Below are 20,111 nucleotides of genomic sequence, written 5' to 3'. Positions count from 1 at the left end.
AATGTCCTAAATTTAAAATAAAGGAGAAATAAAAGCAAAGTGATTCATAATGTAATAAATATGCTGATACATAATGGCTGGGTCTGACTATTTCACAAGCCACAGCGAAGCGGTCAGATGCTTACACTATATGAAGAATCTCCATGAATGAGACAGACACATGTAGACTGATAGAAAGCTCAGGTACAATGGGCAGCATTGTCAATGTTGAGCTGATTTTCTAAAAGAGTGAACAACCCTTGGGAAAGTTTCAAAGCAAACAAAATAGCACTGCCGTCAATTTTCATGGTGGTTTCACTCCTAGCAAAATTGACTGCTTATTAAAAACACGCAAAAATATTGCATTTTTAAATGTAAAGGGGAGCTAGTCTCAGATAATCATAACCAGGTTTTTCATCTACATGAATGCCGGCAGGCACCATGGAAGGCTGTGTGAGACAGAAAACAATGCTTGACAGTGGGAGTGTCCTGTGCATTGCAGGACAGGGGCCCTCCCTGAACCCCACCTACTAAATGCCAGTGGTGCCTCCCAATCAGGGAGGACAAGCAAACACACTCCTTGAATTTCAAGATACACTTTCTAAAATGTGGAGGCCATGCTGCCTAGTCAAACCAACACTGTTGTCCAATCAATTCAATCCCAGCTAGAAGCGGGGTTCAGGTCCTCATAGCTAGCATATGAGGGCAAAACTTAGCCTGGAATTCAGGCTTGTGCTCCTATTCTGCATGGTCTGGTGCTTGCTGAGCCCTCAATAGTACCCACGGTAACTGCTGGATTGAGGCTAATTGATCAAATCATGTAATTCACATCACATGTACAGACGCACGCTTACCTCAGCATGCACGTATACACACATCACCACAACCACCACTATCATTACTATAACTAAACTCCTGTACCAAACCTTTCAGAGATTTTCCACTCAATGTAACAGAAAACTCATATCCTGGCTGAGAAGGCCCCACACAACTTGACCGTCATTTGCTCTTCAGCTTTTTTTCAAACTATATTTTCCCTTGCATGTTGTGCTTTTACCATGCTGGTCTTCTCCCAGTTACTAGCAAGAGTTAACTCCTTCGTGCCTCAAGGCCTTGGCACAGACTATTCCCCCTTCCTGGGCTCTTCTGCTCGTTGCTTGGCAAACTCCCACTTATTCTGCATAGCTTAGCTCAAAAGGTCACTTCCTCAGAAAGCCTTTCCCTGAGTCTCCTTGTTTGATGTTCTCATATCACCGCTGTCTTGAACACACACTTACCAGAGCTTATGATTAAGTATCTGTGTGATTCTGTGCTTAACAGCGGCTGCCCCCACCCAGGTTTTACTCATTACTGTACTCCTAGCACCCACCCTAGCGCCATGGAGCAGAGTAGGTTCGACATGTTGCTGTATCCATGAACGGGTGAGAAATTGTGTTAGCTGTGCACAATGACTTTCAGGTTGGGCAGAAGGCAGATACAATAGGGCCAACAAGATCGTGGTTTCTCATGATGATCAGCAGCAACAGAACCTTGGTTCTGTTTTGCTGTAAAGAGAGAGAGGCATGCTATTTGAGACAGCTTGTTTTGGCTGTTTCAGTGGGTTTTGTCTGAAAAGAACACAGGGGAATAGAGGTCGCTGGAAAGCACCTTGCTGTGTGGATGACTCAGGGCTCCTGTACCTATCTGGAGCTGGCTTCCCTGCTGGCCTTCCAGCAACAGCTTCGCAAACTTTGGCTGTATAGGACTCAACACTACAAGCATCCCCACTTCATCCGTCCCCTCTTTACCACCAATAACACCTTATTTCTGAGTAGTCCTTGGTATTGTGCCTTTTAAAGTGCAAATTTTGTTTCATTCTTTCCCAAACTTCCAGTCCTTTGGGTATCAGTCTGATTAATTTGGCACATCTGCACATCACCAGGGCTATTATTCATTAATGTTTTCTTTGAACACATCACACCCTGACATTGATGCAGATTTTAGCTTCATCATAAACACTAATATGCACAAACGCCTGTATTTCTTGGGCTTATTATATTCCTTTGGGAAAGGCTGCTCTTTTCCTTAACAGTGTTCCTGTGGGGCAGGTACACCAAGGCAGACCTTCTTAATTTTTTAAGAGCATTGAAGCACAGAGAGGTTCACTAACTTGCTCAAGGTCACAGAGTTATCAGAGGTGACACAACTGGGATTCAGAGTGTCTGGTTCTCAATTCCATCCTGAGCTGTCCCTACTACAGTAACTTAAACCGTTCTTCACTGAATTTTACATGCATACCAGGCACTCTGTAAAAGTGAACTGCTATGGGACTAACGATCACTCCCCAAAGCAAACTTTCCTGTAAGATGTTTTCCCCTGAGTATGTTACATCCAGTGCACGGTGCTGGGATCTCAGGGCTAACACTTTTTAGCTGCCTCTTCCCAATTTGTAATCTTCCGACCCACTGTGAGCATGTCTCATTTACAAATGCTGTATTCTTGTTTACATTACTCAGGTGTTCACAGTTTCGTTGATGGATACTATCTGACACACTCACGGAGACAGGTAAGTCTCCTTTGGAGAGGCGTAATATGTTTCTTATGCGTGTGTCTAATTCATCCACGATGGGTGCTTCTGAGAGTATCCAAGGTATCACCATCCCAGTGTAGAGGGACCCCTTCAGGGAGGCCAAAGGATGGCTACAACAGTGGAGGCAGCAACCTTCCTGATTCTGGAAGCCACTGGCTTCAGAAGATTCCCTACTCTCCTATGAGCATATGGCGGTTTGCTGTCTCCTGAATGACTGCAGAGTTGCTGGTCTGTTCTTAAATCCAGTCCCTAACTTAGAATTAAGCCACACATTTCAAGTCAGGAATTCCACCACAACGTTTGTACCAACTTCAGCTGCTTTAGATCTTAAACTCCAGTCACACTGGTACTCTTTCTGATCCTAGTTAAACACATCTACATCATTCCTATCACATGGCTTTTGTCCTTGCTGTTCCCTCTGTCTGGAATGTTCTTTCTCTAGTTCTTGCCACACTTGTTTTCATCATTCATATTTCAATACAACCTTATCTCTGCAAGGTCTTTCCCTGATAATTCTATGTAAAATTGTACCCTAATTCCTCAGCCTAATGACTCCCTAGCCTACTACTTGGATTTATTCTCATTATGGAACCTATTACTATCCCAAAGGATCTTATTTATTTGTTTACTAATTGTCCACCTCCCTCCTGCCCCCAGTAGAATGTAACTCCCACTAAGGGAAAGATGAGGCCTCTCTTGTGTACCGCCTTCTCTCCAGGGCCAAGTAGGGCACTTGATAAGTAGTTGCTAAGTAAATAAATGCATGACTGTGGTCCAGTCAGTGGAGCAAGGTTCAGGGGAGAAAGGAGGGCTGTGGAATCAGATGAAAGCAGCCTTCTGTTACAATGTAAAAATGAGAGCACTGGCTTAGGAGTTAGATAGGCCTGGGTTCCAATTCCACCTCTGCTGCCCCGACTGTGTGCTGTAAGGGAGTTATTTAATCTCTGCCCTTTCTGTACATCAACGGTAAATCAGGATTGAGCGAGTTGCCATATATCCTGTGCCTGGTCCAGTGCCAGCCACTGTCATAGGATCTCAACAAATGTTAATTGACTTCCCTTCACCTAGAAATGCCAGAAGAAACCCATGAAACTCATGACACAGCCTTTGTAACACTTGACAGCTAATAAAGCACTCAGGCATCCTTATATTTAGTACAATCTGCTTAAGTGCAACTGCCGTACATTTTTCAAAAAGCAGTGACATTTTCGACACTTGGTTATCTTATATAGACTCCTGACAGGTTGTATAATCTTACACCCGCTGAAAAGAATCTAATCTTTTTGTGCCTGACCTGTTTGATGGAGGTGTCCCCCCGCCCTTATACCCAATTATTCGCTGTATAATAGAACCACATGCGCCATACACAGTTCCCCTGGTTGCTGAACACTGTGTTCCTCAGGTGGCATCTGTGACTTTGAAGTACTTGTCAGCAACTGGCTTTCCTGGAGCAGTACTGTGACCACTCAGTTCACAGTGGCATTTTACTTCTAAAGCCCTTGTTCAGAATATTAAAAAGGGCACGCCACAGACTCCATTCCTTTGCTTCAAGGACTGTGATTTTGCAAAGCTGGATCCCGTGGTCTACTCAGGAGAGAGTCACTGGCTCCAGCAAATGTTTCAAAACGGTTTTGGATTTGGTTCAGTGGTGTTAAGTTGGTCAGTAACTGTCACTATTGAGTCTGATCACGGGGAGTGTGGTTCTCCTTCCTGTTTCATCCCGGACAATGAGCTGGACTGATTCAACTGGACAACTTCATAGGACTTCTGAGGTCACTGAAGCCACTTTCTCTGGTCATGCAGGATGATGCTTTCCTATTAAAAAACACTAGCATCTCTCAGATAAAAATTTGGGAAATGTTGAACTTTGCTAGACATTACCTGAATCAGCAAAATATTTGGTGAATTCTGAACGATAAGTTAAGGCCTCTGGGTTCTCCTCATTCTTCACTGCAATGGTACCTGGATTTATTCCATCTAACACTGGTCCCCAAGAACACGAGATGGGACCTATTGGTGTTTGCTAAAAGTGGCTTGTCATGTTGACCATTCTGATACCACAACTGCATGATGTCGTAACTTGGTCTTTGGTCTGAAGATCAAATGAGTGAGCAGAGCAGTGAGAGACGTTGTGAAACTCTGTAAGGGATGGCAGATGGGGGCCTAGAACACTCTGTTCCTGGCATCAGATTGTGAGGACTTGGGATCTTTTCAGATCTGTCCTTCAGGACTTTGCAGATGTTGATGGCAACTACCTTGTACCATTTTTCTTTGAGAAGCAACAATGAGAAGCTGAATTTTGGATTCTAATAGACCAGATTTTCTCAACCTCAGCATTACTGACATTTTGGATTGGATGATTTTTTTTTGCTTGGGAAGCTGTCCTATGTAGTAGCATCCCTGGCCTCTACCACTAGATGCCAGTAGCATCTTTCAAGTTGTGACAAGCAAAAATACTTCTAAGTAATGCTAAATGTTCCCTGGGGGTGGGACAAAATTGCCCCTGGTTGAGAACCAGTGAGGTAGACCTAACTGTGGGAGATTCTGTGGTCACAAGAAAACTTCTTTGAGGGTATTCCAGCTTCTGTTGGCTTTCCTGGGGCTTTTTTAGACCTTTGAGTTTCCTGGGAAATAGATTTTTAATGGACCTGAAGATAAACAAAGGATGAACTAAAGGAAAAGGTGAGAGAGGGTGGTACCTGAATGCACGTGACTCCTTTCCTCTGTCTTCCTGTCTCTCTTTTGCACCTGTTAGTTTCCTAGCAGGGAGAGGCAGGGTGTAGATAAGGAGAAGCCTTGCTGAACTGCAGAAGCTGGAGTCTGGAACTCCAGCAACTGCAGCCTGGAACTCTAGCAACTGCAGCCTGAACTGGGGGAGCCTGAGGCTTTTAGAACTTCAAGTAGTCCTGATATTTAAATTCAGGCATCAGTAATTTTTTTTATTTTATTTTTTAAAAACATTGTTTATTTATTGTTATTATTTTATTTTGGCTATGTTGGGTCTTCGTTGCTGTGTGCGGGCTTTCTCTAGCTGTGGTGAGCGGGGGCTACTCTTCGTTACAGGGCGTGGGCTTTTCATTGCTGTTACTTCTCTTGTTGCAGAGCACAGGCTCTAGGTGTGTGGGCTTCAGCAGTTGTGGCACGTGGGCTCAGCAGTTGTGGCACATGGCTTAGTTGCTCCCTGGCATGTGGGATCTTCCCAGACCAGGGATTGAACTTGTGTCCCCTGCATCGGCAGGTGGATTCCTTTTTTTTTTTTTTTCTCCCAATTCATTCCCCCCACAACCTTCCCCGCTTTCCCCACTTTTTTTTTAATTATTATTATTTTTTGGGGGGTACACCGGCAGGTGGATTCTTAACTACTGTGCCACCAGGGAAGTCCCAGGCATCAGCAATTTATTGCAGACAGCATAGAAGACGATTTTTGAAGGCAAGCTGGGTACATGCCAGGGCCTTTGGCAAAACTGCAATGTAGGCATAGCTGTTTTTGCCACCACCTCTCTTTCTGAACATCCCCCACACCTGCCTCACTCTCCCTGCCCTCGAAGCACACAGTCGCCTCACGATGCCCTCTGGCTGCTCAAAGTCTGCCTCCCCTGGAGCTATCTGCTTCATTCCCTGCCCCCATTTTAACTTTACGTCCCTGAATGCTGAGTCAGCTATTTTGGGGGTTAAGATGAAAGATTCAAATACTTCACACTAAGGGGAGAAGAGTCAGTGGGTTTAACTTATTCAGGGGCTGTTTTGACTCTTCAAAACTTGCTACTTCTCTTTTAAAAGACATTTTGGAACAAAGGGCTTTTCTACGGCTCATCTAGCTTCCCTGAAATGAACATCATGGTTGTATATTTTCCACCCACAATATCCCCATTCAGCATTCACAACCTGCGAATTCCATAAACTACAGCCTGAATTTAGAAATGGGCTCCACACAAGGTAAGCTGTGCATTTCCCATAAGAAAAGATTCAAATTCCTTCGCCTGGCATACAAAGGCTTTACAATCTACCTTCCTAACCTTGTCTCCATTCATTCACTCAAATATGGTGGAAGAGATGGACACGAACTCCAGCCTTCACCCTCCCCAAAATGCATATAGTCCGGGGGGGCTACACACAAGAAAGCATAAAAAGCCAACATGTGCCATATGTTAGCCCAGGGTAGGTAAAGGAGGCTAGAGAGCACCTTGGAGGGGAGACGAACCCTAACTGACCGGGCCAGGGAGGGAGTCTCACTGCTCTGCTGTCTCCGCATGCCTGCACCTGGCACACCTTGTCACCTCTCTCCAGCTGTGTGCCTGGTGCTCCCCCTGTCTAGAATGCCCTCTCATGATCTGTCTGGCAAACTCTTAACAGCCTTTATGATCCAGCTTAACTGTTCCCTCCGGGAGAATTTCTCTGGCTGTACTTGGCCCTCTCTTGTTTTCCTCTGATTCACCACATCCCCCTCACCCCACCCATCCTCAAATAAAAGTACGTTCTTTCCTTTGAGCTAAGTCCTTACACATCACCTCTATGGAAACATGTATCATACTGATTTGTTTACGTGTCAATCATCTCTATTAAACATTTTTCAAAGCCAAGGCAATAACATGTGTCTCTTTTTAATCCCCAGCTCCTAGCACAGTGCCTGGCACGCGGAAGTGCTCAGTAAATGTCACTGAATGGACGAACCCATTCTAACTAGAATCTTGAAAATGTGATAGCAGGATGTCTGCTTTATTCCTTTTCATGTTACACTGTGAGATACATATACAGAAAAGTCCATAAAACGTATGCATCCAGTATAAAATGAAAACCCATGCAACGGATAAGCCGGGTCAAGAAATCGCTCCTCTGCGATTTAACTCATTTGCTTGAACTGAATGTGTCACCATGCCAAGGACTCAAAGTCTGTATCTGATCTGAAGTTATTGGGGTCTTCTGCCAAGCATGTCCTCATCTTGAACCTCAGGCCTGATATTCCAGATACCAAATATTTGGCCACATGCCAAGCAATTTAGTCAAACGTCACTTGCCAGACAGAGTCTGAAATCTAGCGGCAGGAAGCTATTCGCTCCACTGGACAGTATCTTGTAAAAGATCTTGAGCACCTAACTTCCCCCTCCTTATTGAGGCTGCAGGCTTATTTGGACTCTTGTCACATTTGAGAAAAAAACAATTAACATGTGAATCTTGCTGGGCTTGTCTGCTAATAGTTAAATGGTGTGGAGGTCAGTCTATTTTTTGGTTGTTGCTAATACAGATCACCTAAAATCTTGCCATGTTATCAGAAGGGATGTACTCTGCTCTGCTTTGAGTGGAAATCAGCCATCTGTCTCATTGTATTTGCTCAGATCACTGTACCAGTGGAAAGGCCTGTAGTTACAGGATGCAGGGCAACCACCTCCAGCGTGGCACAACGCGGAGATGGCATGGTGGGGCTTTGTTTGGGTCTGCTGGGCTCACACAGCTCTCTCTTCCTTCCTCAGCTGCCTTCAACAACCAAATGCCTACCCCCCTCCTGCCTTCCTCTCTCCTCCCTCCCTCATCCCGTCTCTCCTTTTCTTCCTTCCTCTTTTCTAGCTACCCAACAATCAATCTCTGCAGAGTTTAGAATGATGACTTGTTCAGTAAATATTTCTTGAATGTGGCTGTAATTCTCTTCTTGAATACAAATTCAGCTAAACTGCAGGAAATTATCAACTCTAGGATCCCATTTTGAGTTCATTTTTCTGTGTGTGTGCATGTGCGTGTGTGTGTGTGTGTGTTTGAAGTATGAATCCATGATCACTACATTCAACTTAATCCAAAATTTAAATTCCTTTATAATAAACTTTAACTCCTTTTCATCTTCTGAATTGAAAATTTTCAAATTCCTTTATATGTATCATTGAAATCTTTTTTTAAATTGTATAATGAAGATAACAACTGTACTTTCTATTCCTTACTTCAAGGGGTTTATTTCATGCACCAACTATTTTCTGAGCACCTACTTTGTGCCAGACATAGTTTGAGATGTGAGGCTACAGTCGGGAACAAGGCAGATGTGTTTCCAGCTCTCATAGAGCTGGTGTTCTGAAGGATTTTTATATATTAGAACTAAGCTGTCCCATAGAGCAGCCATTAGCAACATGCAGCCCTTTAAGTTAAAACTTCAATTAATTAAAATTAAACAAAAATTCAGTTTCTCATTCACACTGGCCACATTTCAAGGGCCCACTAGCCACATGTGACTAAAAGTGCAGGTCTAGATCACTTCCACCATCATAGAAGATTCTACTGGACAGGGCTATTTTAGAAGAACTTGCAAGACCTACTACCATTCTGAAAGTTTGGGAAATCCCTGCAGCAATACCGTGAGATATTTATTATGACTTCAGATCATCATTCCTTCACATACCATCCTCCTTTTGAAACACAGAGATTACATCCAGCATGCCTGGCGCCAGTAAGTTTATTTTTACTTGGGGCATCCTGTTTTTACTTACAAGATGGTTGAATCAGTGTGGTGGGATAGCATTCTGAAATACTCATTCGTTTTTCCTGCTTGTTTTACAAGCAGGTGTTGTCTCTGTATCAGGGAAGGAGGGGTTGCAAGGCACAACGCAGAGACAGCCTTTGAGTCTTTGGCTGTTTTTGTGGTCCGGGTGTACAGGCTCTCAGAACTTTCAAGCATTTGTAGAAGGGGCAACAGAGAGAAGAATTTGAAGAATAGATGAAAGTATGCTGGCAGGAGCAAGACTAGAGGGGAGAGGAGAGAAATGTGTGTCTGTGTACATGGATGAGGGTGTTTCAGAGTGAATGCGTTTGCCTGCGCTTTGTGGGCTCAGGCTGTGTGGTTTTTCTGGCAGTTCTTTTTGGGGGTAGCAGGGCCCCAGAGGGAGAAAGTGTCTATGATTTGGGACCCTGGGCAGACCTCATAAGTCAGCTAGACTTGAAGGGTCACACTGACAGGGATAATGGACATTTCTGCAGCACACTGTGTGGACAGATTACTCAAAACTACAACCTCCTGGGACTTCCCTGGTGGTCCAGTGGTTAAGACTTCACCTTCCAGTGCAGGGGTGTGGGTTCAATCCCTGGTGGGGCAGCTAAGATCCCACAAACCTTGAGGCCAAAAAACCAAAACATAACACAGAAGCAATATTGTAACAAATTCAATAAAGACTTTAAAAAGGGTCCACATCAAAAAAATCTTTAAAAAAAAACCAGCTACAACCTGCTCCCACCCCCAACATTAATCCACCTCAGGGAAGGTAAAGAGGGGTGATTTACCCCCAGCATAAGGGGGTAGATGTTCAAAATAGAAATAAGCAGAAGTATAATAAAAAATAAAGTTGATTTTCTGGCAGCATCTGCACCTGCGATCTGGGAGCCACATGCATTCCTCAGGCACCAGAACAGTTTGTCCCCGACACAATCTTGGAAACCTGAGCAATGGCCACTCTAGTCTGTCTTTGAGACCTAGATCTCATCAGCTTCATCTGGCCTCTTATGCTACCAGGGTTCCAGTCTGCAGCTGCCTCAAAATTCTGGAAAAGTCATTCCCACCATACCCTTCTCACCTGTGATCCTCTATACCTGCAATACTATCCTATTGTCCTCATATGACATTGGACTTTCTGCCCACTGAATTTTCCCATAATTTCTCCCTTTCCTTCTTCTCCCCTAGAGCCTTCTGGAAAATCCATACCACTGAACACAAACTCCTCTGCTTTCTTAAACTTACCATAGGAACAACAGGCCATTTTCTTGCTTTAGCTAAAACCCATCTTGCAGGAAGACACCATCTCCCTGTAACCTTCTCAAATGGAAATTGCACATTTCTGCTCAACTGCCAGTGTAGTTCCCATAAGTAATGTCTGCATTCTCGCTGATACTCTTTACCTCTCCTAAACCACTGTTTTTCATTGTTGTGCAAAAAGCCCTTTCTCCTTTGAGTTTCAGGTCATCCTGCTCCAAGTCTTCCTCCTGTCCACCCTCTCTCGTCATTATCATGGACACTTTACTATCTGTAGTGACAGACACAGCTTCACAATGTGTGACCTCAATTCCAGCATACTCTGGAACCCATTCTTATAGCCACTCCTGGACCTTATCATTATCCTAAATTGTGTCACCTCTTAATTCTGAATGCCAGTTTACCATTCTCTGACCACATCTTATCATCACTAGTCTCAGGATCCTTAGTTCTCAGTGTCCCTGGTGTTCAGGCCAGAATTCTAGTCCTCTGATTATTCTTCTTTTCTCCTAGGTACTTACCAACATTGTACCTTTATTCTCTTCACTCTCCATCCTAGACCTCATAATGCATAACGTTAAGAACTCCTGCAAGCCACTTCAAAATCCCGAGGCCCCTTTCTTTCTGCTGTTATGACACAGCAAAGCTTCAATTTCGACTTAATCCAACTAGTTGTTTTTCCTGATCTGGACTTCTGAGTCTTGACTGAGAAAACAGACCACCTAACTATGCAAAGAGGTGGCCCTAAGCAATTCTTTGATATGTGACTTTCCTGAGGGGTGATTACAAAACAATACTCTTCTTTTCCAAGCCTCACTGCATTGACACCCCAGGCCTATACATATGCAACACTTTTCTCCCTCCCTTTTCCCTGGTAAATGCTTTGCCTTGCTACTCATTTACTCTTAAATCACTGTAATGGATCTTTGCATGCCCCACTGAAATGAAGATTTTCTGGCCAAAGTCACCAGTGACTTTCTAAAAGTCTAATTGAATGGACTCTTTTCAATATTCACCTAATTGGACTCTTCTCTTGGATTTGACACTGTGGACTCCTCCATTCTCAGTGTTCTGCTCTGGCCTTCTCTTCCCTCTCTCTCAGTGCCCTCTAGAAAGCCCACCCACTCCCATGGCCTTAACTGGTGGTCATATTCTTGATCCCCAAATCTTTATCTCCAATCCAGCTCTTTCTACTTAGCTCCAGGGTTCTATATACAAAATAGTCTTCTTCATAATTTTTCTGGAATTCCAATGGAAACTTCAAGCTCCATCCAAGCCCAAGCAAACAAATCCCTTTCCCCACACAGCTCCTCCTCCGTGGTCCTCTATCTCAGTAAATGATAGCACTATTTAGGCTGAGCCAGAAACCCTGGAGCGGACTTCAACTCCTCATTTAAAATCTCATCCACCCTGCACTCCCACCTTCTACACCACCTGACTTCCATCCAGGCCCTTCTGACTTTACTTTCCTGAAGTTTCATGTTGCCTGTCTTCTCCATCCCAGCTGCTCCTGCATTAGCTAATGTCCTCCCACCTCCCATCTCCGTCCCTTTCATTTACCCTTTACATTTTGCTTGATAACTCCAACTAAAACATATATCAGATCACGGTACCACCCTAAGCAGGGAGTGTAACTCATCTGAGATCTACACTCCTGTCTCTCTGCAGACCCATCTGTCCTGCTTCCTGCCTCCTGCCTCTCACCCTGCAGTCAGCCATATTAAACTACCTGCTGTGCCTGGAACTTTCTATGCTAAGTCTCAGTTTGGAATGTCATTCTTCTCTTTCACACCCCCCTACTCCCATCTGCCAAGCAAATATCTACTTACATTTCAGGGCTCAGCTCAACCTTCCCACTCTTTGCAAGGCTTCATCTACTGTGCCCCTCCTTTCACCCCAGGAAGAACTACATTCTTTCTGGGGCTCCATCTCCACATATATGGACCATGTCAGTCTGCCTCTCCTGGACTGTAAATTCCTTGAAGACAGTGTCTCTGTCACATGCCTCTCTGTACCTCGATGCTCAGCTCACAGTAGGAACAAAATAAATATCCATTGGATGAGGAATGAACACATTAAAAATGGAGCCTAATCTGTGAGCAAAGGTTAAAATCAGGATGATCGTGGAACAAATGCTGGTCACAACAGTGAACTGAGTCATCACCACATCCTGTCTGCAGAGAGTTCTGCTGTTAGTAGGCCCGCTAAGCCTCAAGCTGCATGAGTAAACAAGTCAGGTGGGGATTCTCTAGAGCGTAAGCTGACTTTCAGGGCCTGTTTCCTTAGCAATTTGTGAAAACAAAACCCAGCAAAACAATTCCTCCCTTTCCTGAAAGTTGGCATTGGCTCAAGTTTGTCTTTCCCAAAATACTTTCTTTGGTCAGGCAACACTCCCCATGCCATAGCTGTCAGGCGTTAGTGTGCTCTGAATCCATTAGAGAAGGTCAGTCCTGAATGCCAAACAGATGCAAAGCCCTGAGTTTCCAGAAGTGGAGTCTACGGATTGAAATGCATAACAATAGCCATCTTCTCTGTTCTTGTTGTTCTAAGCTTCACCATAAACAGGTGTATTTTAGAGACTGACCTTGAGCTATCCTAATGTCCACACCTGAAGTGAGCAGCAAATAATTTGAGACAGAAAAGTAGGAGAATGTCTGAGCTTCACATGCACATGGATGCTCCTTGTTTTCTGCCAAAACAACACTTTAAATCCAGTCAACATCACAGAGACAACAAGCCTACAGTTTTTTTTTTTATAGCAAAACTTTAGTACTAAATAAATGAGCAAAACTAAATCAAACCAAACCAAACAACAACACAAAAATCCCTCTTACTCCAGATAAACTATTAATTTCAGATGGAAAGGCCCCAAGCAATAAGAGAAAAAGAAATGTGATCCATGCATTAAATAGGTTGGATAGTTAATTTAGGGCGAATAGAAATAGCCAAATAATAAGTTGTCATGGTAGAAAATACGTTTTGGACATTCTGCTTTCATATTACTAACCAAACTTGTGAAAATACTCAGAGAGACAGAGAGAAGGACTAAATTTAGATGCTGATTTAATGCATTCAAGAGCATGATTCATTTTCCCCCTGCCCAGAACAGCCTGGGGAATCCGTGTGTACGGCAGGCAACACAAGGATGCCCTGTAAATAAAGGGAAGTCTCATTCATTCAGAGGCTCGAGGAAGCCAGACACCCCATTTCCTCTGCCAACAAAGGTGTACTTCCAAGCACCTCACACACCAACACAGGACCAGATTTCATAGCTGGCGAAAATCCATCTAATTTTAGCTTTGCCCTGGCCTTGGCATGAACATGCTAGAAATTTACTATGCTGTTCCTCTTCTCTTAAGTGGCTTTTTTCCCCCTCAGGCTCCAGTGGGATCCTGACCAGCTCTCAGAAGCCATGCAACATGGGTCATTTAATGAGACGCCTAGAAGGATGTCATCACTCGGTAGCAATGCTTTTAGCAACCCAGAGCCCAAGTCCCCTCACAGTAGCCCATAGATGGGGCCTTAGAGAGCTGGTATATATAACATAAACACCTGAGATGATTTCGGGCTATTTGAAAAAAACACAACCCAGAAACCAGCCAATCAGACAATGACAGCAAGTTCAATTCCCATCCATGAATCAGGGTGTTAGGCAAGGTGTCTAGACAGAGCAGATCATCCTCTGCTTCCAAACGTGTTCCTGCACTCACTGCTGCTCCCAGCACCAAAGTACATGTTTTAGCCTCTACAGATAATTGAGATTAAGGCTGGAATACCATTTGTGTTAATCCAACCTGGTTTAGAGGTGAAAGTATATAAGTCATTTTGTGAATTTACATCCTTTTTTTTTTTTTTCTTTTCCTTTAGCTTTTAGTCCTTAAGCACATTTGGAAAGTAACCTTATAAGTCTCATCCTGGCTTTTTTGGCCTTATTGATAGTCTCTGGGTTTAGGACAAACTACAAGAAAAAAAAATGGAATGTATATTAAAAACCTGTAGTTGGGTAACATTGCCTCCCAGAAGTGAGGGCATTAAAGCTGTCCTCCCTTCTGAGGTATGAGACGGATGCTAATAACTCACCCCGAGGGCCCTATTCTACAGTCATATACACTCATCTTAATGAAGAAAGACTGTCTCTGCAAACATGACATGGGTTTAGCAATTCTGCAGTGAAAAACAAAAAGAGTTAGATACGGAGCACGTGCATTATGTTAGAAACGAGCTGCTCTGAGAAGGTGGGCAAGAATGAGCAGCACTTGGAGAGGCCCCCACGGGACACATCCACAGGACAGGGTTGGTGGACCCTGGGCAGGGTGGTGGGTCCAGGTGGATGTGAGATCCCATCAGCCTGAACACATGCTTCACAAACCAACCTGGACACGGCACAGAAAAGAGGCAAGGCACCACAGGGCAGCATAAACGATCTGTACCTTTCTCAAATAGCTCAGAACTTGGCTCTCCTGGGCAGTCCTGAATGTCTGGGTGGGGCATCACCCAATCCCCCTTCGACCCACTCAGTGCCGTGACATGAAAACCAAATCATTTAGAGGACAGGGCTGTTCAACAACTCTGACCAAGTGTAATGACAGATTTGGGGGGCAGCCTTCTATACCCATTTGAGAAAGGACAAATGCTCTTTAGCACTCTAGACAGAAAACTGGCTGATTTAGCTTAGAACAGTGGCTACCATTGCACCCAATTTCGGAACATCAAGAAGGAAGGTAAGTGGTTGGGGGAAGGGTGTCATGAAGGTTGCATCCATCCAAGGCTGGGTTGGCTACATACTGGGATATGTGGCATATGGGGTAGAAATTTATTCTCACACACGTAGAGCACCACAGATCTAATTAACAGTGTGGGAAATCTATTTTCGTACTTCACTCACACAAAACACCGCACTTCCATCTCCAGGGTTTTTTCAAGTTCTAAACTACAATCAGCCCTTCTTTTAAAATAATAATAATAGATCCTCTGATTCAGCCAGATGGTGGTGTTTGTTGCACTAGGCTGGGTTCATAGTACAACATCAATAAATGGCCACTTGTAGATGGACGGACAGAATCCTACTCCATAAGGCACACTTACACCTCCCTCCTTCTCCCATCCCAAAATGTTGCATTGTCAAAAGGCCCATGGGGGCTTAATCTCATTCGGGGAAAGAAAGGAAAGATAGGAAAAGTAAAATAATGTAAGTGGGGAAGCAATTTCTTAGGGAAAAATAGTACATTTAATCTCTGAGGAGAATGATCACAGGTGGGCTTTTTAAGTGTTGTTTTGTCTTTAGGGACCATTTGAAAGAAGGAATTCAAGAGTTTTCCCTAGTCCCTGGAAAGCCGTCTTGGTGAAGGCTGCACATTGTCAGAGATATTCCAACTGGGAGATGGAGTTAAAAATTCTTGCTCAGTGAGTTGGCTAAGTCTCACAGAATGAGTATTTGTTCCAATTAGGTATTCCCAAAACCCCTCTTGCCTCAGATAACTCATTTTGAGAAGGAAAGAGTATCTGTTCACATCATAGAAGGAAAAATAACGGACTGGTGGTCCTGTGGCCAGTGTACACATGCTCTTCACAGGCCTGTAGGATTCACACGTTTTGGTGCTTTGTCCTTACTTTTCTGGTCTCAGTCCTACCTGGAACTGGTAGGGGTAGGAGTGGGGGGAATGCTGACGAGTCTTTGCTCCTGTTCTTAATAAGCTGTATTACCTAGTTATATAACCCTAATCCATGTCCACAGTCCAGAGCTCAGACGGCTGCCCTGTCAGCAAAAAATGTTAGAAAAATGTTAACTCAACAATGTTGGAAGGATGTTATTTCTAGAGCTAAACTCCTTAGGGAGAATGAGAAATGGTTGCTCCTGGGATTCGACTCCTCCTCACTGAAAGATATTTCTTTCCTGACGCTCTCTTCCCAAATAATTTCCCATTGCCTGGTGTGCCCTGACATTTAGTCCAAACAAAATGCTGGAACAACTCCTAGGATACAACTATCTTCAAACTCTATACAAGAAGGGTGTTTATTACAGAGAATCAGCATCTATTAGGGCATGAAACATCGGGGGCCTGCTGGCATGGCTCTCCACAATGAATCACTTCATGATATAGATACTATTTTTTTTTTCCTGGCATTTACAAGCAAGCAACTCAGTTTATAACCTAAGGCATTTTCCATACTTCTAGGCAATGAATACTAGCTTCTTTTCAGTCTCAATAGCACATAATTTAAGACAGTGGGAAAAGGAGCTCGAGAATAGTTTCCAGTGCAAGGAAAACACCATGCAGATGTTCACCCTCACTCTTGAATTTTGATGGCAAAATTGAGAATTGTTTATTTGTTCTGAAGTCAAACCCAAGGAATTTATTTTTTTAAGGCTGGGGCCTGGGTAGGGGTGGGGAGTAGTGACATAATATACACCTAATATTGAAATATTCAACACATGGCTCTAGGATTTTGAATCCCCAAAGAATTTAGACCTCTTTAAATGGTTCACTCTTGATCAAATTTGGCACAACAGATGTCACAGAAAGGACATACCTGAAAAAACACCCGAGGACTACTTTGCTAAAATTGTATATTCACCTTCTGTAATTGTTTTTTCTCTTCCAAGATAGCAAGCTAGGAATCAGTCCTCTATCTTGAGCCATTTATTGAGAACAAACAAATGAACTTGGAAAAGATAGGACCCAATTGAAGTTAAATACCTGACTTTGGTGTATGAGAATCATAAACTTGCTTACGGTCTATCTGGTCCGCAAACACTTCCCCATAAATCATCCAATAGGGCATGTAGAAGATGTTCTTGGCCAGTTTCCATGATGGCTCCTCATTTGGAAAGAGGATGGCTTGCCTGGCGACCCCAAAACTCATCAGCACCACCAGCATAATGATGACAAAATACATCATGTCTATCATCTGGAGAAACAAAAGAAAACCAGAGTGACTGAGTATTCCTGTGATGCTGACACTGATGGAAACCTTTGAAGGAGGTTCACTTTTGAGACTGTTGATGAGGGATGTTGAGATAGGGAGCTGTGCTCAGGTAAGAGAACACTTGGTTTATTGAAGCCATCCACAGAATCCACAGAATCTTATCAGTAACTCAAAAATCATTAAAAAAAAAAAAAAAAAGCACATGTACAATGGAACCCATTAATCTTCCATTGTTTTCTGTGGGACTGAGTCAAGACTAGGCACGAGAGTCATATAACCTAGAAGCTTGAGTCTTTATTTGAATGCAATACTAAATTTTTTTATGTTCCTGGGAAAGGCAAATGCCCTCATTGGGTCTCTTTCTTCTTAGCAAAATTGGAATTGGGATAGTTGAACTATTTCAACAACTATTGCAATGCTGTAAATTCCCTAAATTCTGAAAGGCTTATGGAGAGCTGAAAAGCTCAAGAAAATAACCATTTGTAAACAAGGCTAGGACAACCCAAATATCCACCTTATACTGTCTTATTCTTGTGGCCTCACTTCATTGCATGGTATTCTACCACAAATCAGCCTCTCAGAGAACCACTCTTTCTGTGTTTCCTTCTGCAGTGCATCCTATCAGTTATGGAGGGTGTTTCTGTAGGCATCAGAATCAGGCAGCCTCATAGCCCATTCCTGTGCTTGCTGTTGAAATGCTGGATTTTCATCTTGACATGTTTATAAAATTCTCCTGACTCCATTCAAGTACAATGTTATCTCTTGTTCCTCTTTATTCCTTTCTTTTTTGCTTGTTTTCATTTTACATGCTTTCTGGGATCTGTTTCTCATATGCCAAATTACTTTCCTTTTACCACTGAAAATAGATGAGGATATAATAACTATTATTTTGCCTGGCCAGAACCCACTGCCTTCTTTCAGAAACAGTTCCTACCCATTTTGGCTCTAAAGGTAGGTGTCTCTTCCAGGCTGGGTTAATCATGGTACCTTGCCCTCTGGCAACAATGATAGGAGGTAGGCATGTGACACAATATAGGCCAGCCAGAATCCTTTCTTTGGATTTTTTTTTTTTTAATTGAAGGGGGAGTGAGAAGCTCCCTTATTCTCTCTGTAATGATGTGAATTCAGAGTGTCTGAGGCTAGTCTCCCACTAGTGAAACTGATCAGAGTGAATGAAACAGATATTCCAGGGAGAAAGAGAGAGGGTGTTGTGACGGTGGTTGAGAGCCTGGATGCAGCAGCTTTTAAGCCCAGTTTCGTCATGCCCTGCTGTAAATCAATTTATCACTCCTGGGCTTAAGCTAGATGGAGATTGGTTTCTATCCCTTACATAAAACCACCTGATACAAAAGACTATCTTCCTTGGATATCGAATTTCCTGAAGGAATGCCCATCCATAAAGACTGGTGATATCAATGGCAATGAAAGCTTTAAATTAGTTTTAAAAGTTTATTTTGCAAGAATACATTCCATGGTGCCAGTCATTGGAATTACAACATTACAGCCTTCCTGTATGCCTTAGGACGCTGGGGGCTCAATATATTTTAGGTCAATTAATCAAATTCCAAAGCAACCTCAAAATCTCTCTCTCAAGTACTGACTGACTTTGAAACTAAATAAAAATATCTCAAAATTTGATATTCATTCATATTTGTTCACTGTCCTTAAAAAACATATGCTAGTTAATTAGCTATTCTTTTCTCAGCAGCCTCAGAACTCTCTTAAAAGTGAGCAAGCCAACTGTGTTGAAACAGTTTTATAGGAAACCTGGGTCTGTTTCTCATCCTCTCTCTTATCTTGTAAAATGCTTTCATCATTTATTTACAAAAAGCTCTATTAATGAAAAACACGAATGAGTCCTTCATGTTATGTTTATTTAGATTCATTAAAAGGTGGGTGGGGAGAGGAAGGAACTAGTCTGACCCAAGAAAACTCAGCCAGTAAATACAGCAACTGTTCTAATCTAATTTCTCAGAACTGTTTTCATTCAGCTTGATTGTAATATATATTCAAAGGGTCAAAACAATCAAAGAAACATTATTCCCAAATACTCAACTTTATATATTTCAAAGAAGTCTTAGCCTGCATACAAATACCGAAATCTGTTGGAGTGAACTGCAGAAACAGGACATTATTAGACAGAACTGGATCTGGCTACCTCTGTTTTTAAAGTTAAATTGTCCAACTGGTTCAATATGAAGAAAGCTGATTGTGTCTCATTCTTTGAAATGCTTTGGTTGAGTTCTACAGAGGAGAGTATATACTGTAGTAGTTAAGCATGTGTCCTCAGGTATCAGAATACTTGAGATTTCACCTTGGCTCCGCTAGTAAAAACAACTAGGTGATCTTTGGCATGTTGCTTGGTCTAGTTTTTTTTTTATTTGTAAAGTAGGGATAATAATAATAACAACAGCAATAATGCATATTATTTTGGTAAGGATTAAATGAGATACTGTGTGAAACAATGTGGGTAATTCTCAATAAAGGTTAATGTATTATTATTATTAGAATTGAAGGGAGGTCAGGCTGTGGAGTCAGACAGATAGCAGTTTGAATCCTTCCTTTGTTCCTTGCCCAGTTTCACTTGTTCAATTGTGAAATGAAGATACTAAAACCTTTCATGGGGTTGTAATGATGATTTACATGCCTGACATGGTATTTGGCACATAGTAAATGATACCTATTATTTTGTTTTTGTTCCACATTATATAAGTGAGCTTAGTACTAGGCTTAGAGAACCACCGCGAAGTGGAAAATGAAGGAAAGGGGTCAGAATTCCATTAAGTGAATGTGGATCTGAAGATTAACTGGAATCATACTTGATCAGTATTGAGTCCAGGTACCTCAGCAGACTTCAGTTCCTAGAACACAGGGCATAGTGAGTTACTTGGCTGTTTAGGACTAAATAGGGGCTCT

At 42.8% G+C, this 20,111-nt stretch overlaps 1 protein-coding gene across 14 annotated transcripts in view; it reads right to left on the bottom strand.

The window, feature by feature from the left end:
- The window catches only part of TRPM3 (transient receptor potential cation channel subfamily M member 3), an 827,818-nt gene that overhangs the window by 37,023 nt on the left and 770,684 nt on the right, over positions 1–20,111 (bottom strand). For all 14 annotated transcript variants that reach the window (XM_057720878.1, XM_057720880.1, XM_057720881.1 and 11 more), the window contains one exon: positions 17,003–17,177. In XM_057720878.1, the coding sequence (XP_057576861.1) occupies positions 17,003–17,177 (175 nt within the window). The remainder of the gene's footprint in view (positions 1–17,002; positions 17,178–20,111) is intronic.

Source organism: Hippopotamus amphibius, chromosome 2, assembly GCF_030028045.1.
Source record: "Hippopotamus amphibius kiboko isolate mHipAmp2 chromosome 2, mHipAmp2.hap2, whole genome shotgun sequence".
NCBI lineage: Eukaryota > Metazoa > Chordata > Mammalia > Artiodactyla > Hippopotamidae > Hippopotamus > Hippopotamus amphibius.
The sequence above is the reverse complement of the archived record's forward strand: the minus strand, read 5'-3'. Positions and strand labels throughout refer to the sequence as shown.